This window comes from Cyphellophora europaea (genome assembly GCF_000365145.1).
Source record: "Cyphellophora europaea CBS 101466 unplaced genomic scaffold supercont1.1, whole genome shotgun sequence".
Taxonomy (NCBI): Eukaryota; Fungi; Ascomycota; class Eurotiomycetes; order Chaetothyriales; family Cyphellophoraceae; genus Cyphellophora; species Cyphellophora europaea.
The window spans coordinates 2,374,022-2,380,021 of record NW_008481797.1 but is presented as its reverse complement, the minus strand read 5'-3'; the positions used below and the strand labels follow the sequence as shown (position 1 = coordinate 2,380,021).

General features: G+C 53.2%; 2 protein-coding genes across 2 annotated transcripts; both read left to right on the top strand.

The window, feature by feature from the left end:
* Positions 1–2,033: 2,033 nt before the first annotated feature.
* On the top strand, positions 2,034–2,347 carry HMPREF1541_00911 (non-histone chromosomal protein 6; the record flags this gene model as incomplete). Its single annotated transcript, XM_008713212.1, has 3 exons — positions 2,034–2,094; positions 2,147–2,268; positions 2,318–2,347. The coding sequence occupies 3 exons, from the start codon at positions 2,034–2,036 to the stop codon at positions 2,345–2,347; spliced, it is 213 nt and encodes a 70-aa protein (XP_008711434.1).
* Positions 2,348–3,685: 1,338 nt separating this feature from the next.
* Positions 3,686–5,702, top strand: HMPREF1541_00910 (uncharacterized protein; the record flags this gene model as incomplete). Its single annotated transcript, XM_008713211.1, has 8 exons — positions 3,686–4,089; positions 4,193–4,371; positions 4,483–4,756; positions 4,804–5,033; positions 5,080–5,191; positions 5,242–5,346; positions 5,391–5,566; positions 5,635–5,702. 8 exons carry the CDS (start codon positions 3,686–3,688, stop codon positions 5,700–5,702), a joined length of 1,548 nt encoding a protein of 515 aa, XP_008711433.1.
* Positions 5,703–6,000: the final 298 nt, after the last annotated feature.

The window sequence follows — 6,000 nt, the reverse complement described above, 5'->3', positions numbered from 1 at the left end:
CGTGCTACCTCGACAGCAACGCGTGTGTGATAGATAGAATCCTGCCGCCAGCATTGGTACCAGCACAATGAAAATGACCTTGAGACAGACCTTTTGCCGTGGTGGGAGCAAGGCTTCAGAGATCAGGGGCCCCAAAGTACCAGAAACTGTTTGGTGTGGAGCTACCCAGCGCCGGAGAATAGATTGACCTGGAAGGCTGAGGCTTGGCATATCCACCGATGCCTTATGTAATCACGTCCTGTCCGGATTTGAAGGGAGGCACAGCTAAAGTCGCAACGAAAAAATAGTGAGGGGACTAGGCCAGAAATTGGTCAAAAAAGCGATGAACGGAAGGCCTGTAGGGTGGCGAAGACTTGCAAACCAAGTTTGTCATGAACTAGAAGCGAAGGGAGGAAATAGACGGAAAAGCGTGGCTACGCATTTCGCAGGCGCGTTTTGCCGGAGAGGGAGAGAGGGGGGAAGTCAACAAGCAGGGAGCAACGGGAAAAGCGGGAATTCTAGACAACCCCGAAAACTCGTGACGGGCATGCAAGGATAGGAGTTGCCGGACATAGCAGGAAGTTTATCGCGCAAATCAGTGGTTGCAATAACAATCAGGGAGAAGAAGGTGGAGTCGACTGAGACGCGGCAAGCCTAAGAAAGCGTGACGACAGTGACTTGGTTGATGGACGGGCGGGCGAGGAAGGCCGAAGCAGGGAATGAGAGGGAAAGGAACGTAACAGTCAGCAACGGCTAGAAGACAAGGAGGAATGGCCGAGCGATGGCGTGAGATGAAGCAGAATGAACTTAGAGTCTGAGCACCGCAACAGGTCCGAGACAGCGGTAGGCGGTCCAGCCATCAAGCCATCCAGCCATCCAACAACACAGCACGCTGCACCACGGACCTGGCTGAAGGGCTGGCGGGAGAAATGGCGGTGGGTTGATTTGAGTGTCGCAGAGGACCAGCTCCCTGCGTTGCAACTGGACCTTGGCCAGAGCAGTACAAGCTGCGATCGTAGCTCAAGTGCATCAGCCGTGCTGTGTTTGGCTGGCGACTGCAGCTGTGGCTCCGGGAGGGGGGCAGCAGCTCCTGCTGGGGGAGTAACGAAAAGAGTCTCCAATTTTTGGGCGCCAGAGAAGGGGAGGGCAGCCCGCCCGCCCCAGGTCCTCATACAATTCTCTCCTCCCACTCTGCCTCACCACTGCTCCCTCTCACTGCTGTGTGTACCTGCTACTGCTGCGCGCATTTGCTACTACTGCCTCAAATTTCTGGTAAGTCCATTCCTCCCCTCACAACCACCACCGCCTTTCATGGTCGCTTCCACATTTCCTCTGCGACGCTTTTTTTCGCGCATGCAGGCGATTGGAAATGGCCCTACTGTCAATGTTCCTGCCTTGGATCGCGACTGGCGCACCTCGTCGCCGCCCTCAATGCCTGTAGAATTGCCATGCTAACCACCTCACCAGACCACCACTCTTCTCTACCAATCCGACGCGTCAACGCGTTATTCTGTAAGTCTTGCGTGCTCTATGCTGCTTTATTCTGCAAAATACACGTCGCAACGCATGCGTCACTTGCCTGCGCCCGAATCAAAACAATCGAACCCGCCTCACAGCTACTTCACCATCATCACCCTTCACCCGTGCACAGGCACGGATTTTTCTTGATCTCGCCTTCTTGATCAACTCTCACCCTCATTACTATAATTCTCACGTTCCCTCGCTGCACTTGGTATTGCGCATTCTACCACACCTCTACCCTCCAACCCTTTCCCACGACCGCATCTTGATTCATACTCGACTCACTTTTGTCGCCATGGCTAGAGCCGCTACTAACACAAAGTCCACCACCAAGTTAACCACTACCTCCCGCAAGACCAAGTCCGAGTCGCCAGACAGCATGCCTCGCTCAACCAAGACTGCCACTAAGAAGGGTACCCGCGGTGACGGTGGCAAGAAGAAGAAGGGTATGCGCTTCATCCTCCATCTCCAAAAAGCTATCACTGACAGTCGATGCAGACCCTAACGCCCCCAAGCGTGGTCTTTCTGCCTACATGTTCTTCGCCAATGACCAGCGCGACACTGTCCGTGAGGAGAACCCCGGCATCAGCTTCGGTGTGTTTGTTCATCCTTTACCTCTCGAGTCTATATTGACTCCTCATTCCAGGCCAGGTCGGCAAAGTTCTTGGTGATAAGTGGAAGGCTCTCACCGACAAGCAGCGCGAGCCGTATGAGAAGAAGGCCGCTGCTGACAAGAAGCGTTACGAAGATGAGAAGGCCAAGTACAATGTGAGTCGAATCCTTCCGCGTCCCCGCACTCATCGCTAACATTTAGCAGGCTGCTGGCAGCGAGGAGGACGAGGAGTAGACCACCCTCGCCGAAGCTTCTTGATTGCTGATTGATTCAACAATCTCAATCGTGTGACAATAGCTCGACGATGGTCTTGTGGCGGTGCTGATCTGGAGTTGAAACGGCACGGGGATGGGCAGGGTCTCTTTTCATGAATATGGCTTCCATGGCATCATGCTAAGAGGGGACATTCACCAAGGTGTTGCAGCAAACGTATCACTTGGGAATAGTATCCTTATCAGGCATGCTATTCAAGAGCATATGACACAAGACTGCTGCACATGATTTCAAGGATCCTCCTACTGCCTGTACTTGTTCCCGATCGTAGTCATGCAAGATTCATCACAATTTCGAGCATTAGCTGGGCATTGACCAACAGAAGCTTGATGCAGAGAAGCAACAATCCTCACAGGCACCTGACATCACCTGCACAGCTGCGCCCGGTCAGTAAGGCTGAATCGTTCTGGGGTCCTTTTTCGCCCCCCTGGGGCTGGGCTGAATCGACACCTTAGGCAACAACGAGGCAACCGACCAGACTGCTGATTCTCAGAGCATTTAACATCTCAGCCTCTGCTTTCGCGCTTTTCCATTACTCTCCAACTTCAGGACTTCGATTTCCAGACCTCTGTATCTCCGATTCCAGGTAAGCTACGCTACACTGACAACCGTTGCATCGATAGGCGTTTACTACGGTTCACGTACGCACTGCAGCCTTCGTTCGCCGTTCGCCAGACTTCGAGCCACGTCACTTTGCTGCTCAGTCTTCGTCGACTCACATCTGGCCTTGTGGCTCCTGCGAGCAGCGTCCATCACAGACGTGCGATGGGTAAAGAGCCGCGAGTTGGTCTGGTTGGGGTTCTCGCGTGCCTAGGCGATTCAGGGATGCATCTGCCATGCAGGATGACACATGGGCTCCAGCGCCACTCCATCTCCACGCCGGAGGAGAACGCTCTTCTCGGTCCAAACGCCTCCAATTTGCTCCCCTAGCTGGCTCTCATTAGAGCTTCACCATGGGGCCGAGACCTTTTAACGCCTTTACAAAGCGAGACCGGGATCCATAAACTCCAGTTGCGACATTATGGCGTGCATATTGAGCGTCCCACGAATCAACGGCCAATCCCGCCCGACCGGTCAGTGCTTGACGTGCGCAGAGCTTGACACGTCAGTCTGGTCTAGATACCATCTTCCCGCGTATTACCAGGTCCTAAATACCAATCGCGTGTGGGCGGCCCCAATGAGCTGAACGTCGTTGCAAAACCGCACCGCACGGCGGATTCACCTGGAAGACCCTTCGTTCACCGTCCACGAGCTCGTTTCCAGATGTAATTCCTGCGCCCGTTTTTATCATGAATCGTTATGATCCTACTTCCGGAGGCCGACAGGGCCAAAGACATTGCTGCTATCCTCGAGCGCTTTCGCAATTATGATCGTGACAATGGCATCACCGATGCAATCGGCTATCTCAACGATCTTCGCCATTTCCTGCGCGATCTCGACAGGTCCATTGTTGCCCGCAACGGTGTCATTGACAATGTCGACCTGATCGACGACTTGGAATTGCTGCAGCATAGTGTCGCTTATACGTTGCAAGATGTGTGGGCGATTCTCGGCCAGATGCCCGATCAGCCTATAGGGCATGATTGTCGAGCGGCATGGAGGGAGATTGAGAGACACTGCAAAAGCTCGAGGCAGCAGAGTCTTGTCGGAAGACTGAAAATGTACAACCTATTTGCTTCAGCACTGCTGCGACAACTCAACAGGTACAGTCATGTTTCTTAACAACTCACTTGGGTGTCTGCATATGCCTGAGAACATGTGACCGAGGCTTTGCCTAAGAATCCAACGGCTAATCCGAATGACTAGCCACCAACCCCCTGTGGATCTCATCGAAGATCTCAGAGTAGATCTCTTAACGCTCCGACGAGCACAGCTCAATGATCGAAGATTGATTACGGCTACAGACGCCATCGCCGACCTGACCGCCCTCACCGTTCGCACTCCCATTCTCCCACCTGCCCTCTTATCACCACGGGCCAACATTGGTCGTAAGTATGTCTATGAAAGCCCAGCCCGATGCTGAAGACGATCAGAAATGCGCCAGCCCCGGTCTCAAGAAAGAGTACGACCTCCGTCCAATCGCCCTCTGTCGCCAGAGACCAATGTGTCGTGGGATTCCATCCAACGACCATCTTTGTCGAACCCACCCATGTCTCCAGTTTCACCAACAACTACATTCTCCACTGCTGGTACTGCCTCGAGTGCTGACGCTGAAACGAAGCATTGGGCTGGTCACATCTTCAAGGACCTTCCTTCCACCGACATCCGAGACAGAAAGAACAAGGACAAGGTCTCGGAGTGCTACCCGATGGGCCGTGGTGATGGCGACCCTATGCCTGAACCTGACGAGTATGAATGTGTAGTCAAGATGTAAGTTCGAAAGCGCGTGAGGCTGTATGGCAAGTTGATTTTGCTAGGAAAATCCGCGACTTCCGATGCTGTTTCTGGATTCGTCATCGCGACTTTCGTACCAAGATATCTTGCCACTGGCCGAAGAGCCGTGGATCTGGTTCACTACAGTCGGCCTGTCTACCGCTAAGCGAACTCCATTCACGACGAGACGGCTCGATGCTGTTTTTGTGTCGGGCAGTCGCCGGCGTGGGCCAAAACACGGCGTGGGCGGCTTTCAAGTTCCCCAGCATTGAATGTAAGTCAAGACCTGGTGTTCAGGGGGGACTTCACTGACGATACAGTCTTGATCATATTTCACTGTACATTCATCGCATTGCGATCCTATGACGGTCGCCGACGTGTGGCGGCTAATTTCGACCACAGCCTAGCAAATGAAGAGCTCATCTTTTCTGCGTCAGGTCCCTGGCCTCTAGTTGTCTCCGACGCGTACTGACGGTGACCAGGCCCATTGACGACAGCGGATACCACCATTGCCTGCGATTCCTCCGAGAGAAAATCACTGGCGTGCTGCGGCTCGAAGCCTCTATTTTCGATGGCGAGCACAAAAAGTAAGCCACCAATGCTCTGGATCTTTTCACGCTCATGACTATAGCGTACCCATATGGACCGCGTTTGTAACCCATCACATCACGTCTGCCCGTTGGGTCAAGAAATCAACATCTCGAACCAAAGTCTACTTATCTGATCTAAAGCGTCACATATTCTCGCCACGGTATACGCCTCCGATGGCCAGTGGTGACCACGTCCTGCAGTTCGATGAGCCAAGAGGTATGTCGCCGTGTCTCGAGTGCGGTGTGCCCACCCACCAGCACCATAGTCCACTGACGTGTATATAGACGCCGAGTGTTTCGAGAAATTCCTCCGCGATTACGGCAAGGAGTATCGGAAAGAGGCTGCTTCCTAAGAGCTGGCGAACAGCAACGACGACGATCCATACGACATTACGAGAATTATGTGCACAGTACTAATCCACCACTGTCGACTCTAAACTTACGATACGATACCAGACCTGACCACCTCATTTGATACCCGTCATTCCGATTCAGCATCTACCTCCCTGTGGGCGGCACTTTGTCCCCCCATGATTGACGACTTCACGGCCACAATGTGTGCATAAAGTTTTAACAATTTTGCCCGTAGCCATAAAACGTTTCTGGGCGGCAGCGTTGTGCAGCGTTTATTATTGAGGAGCGGACTTACGT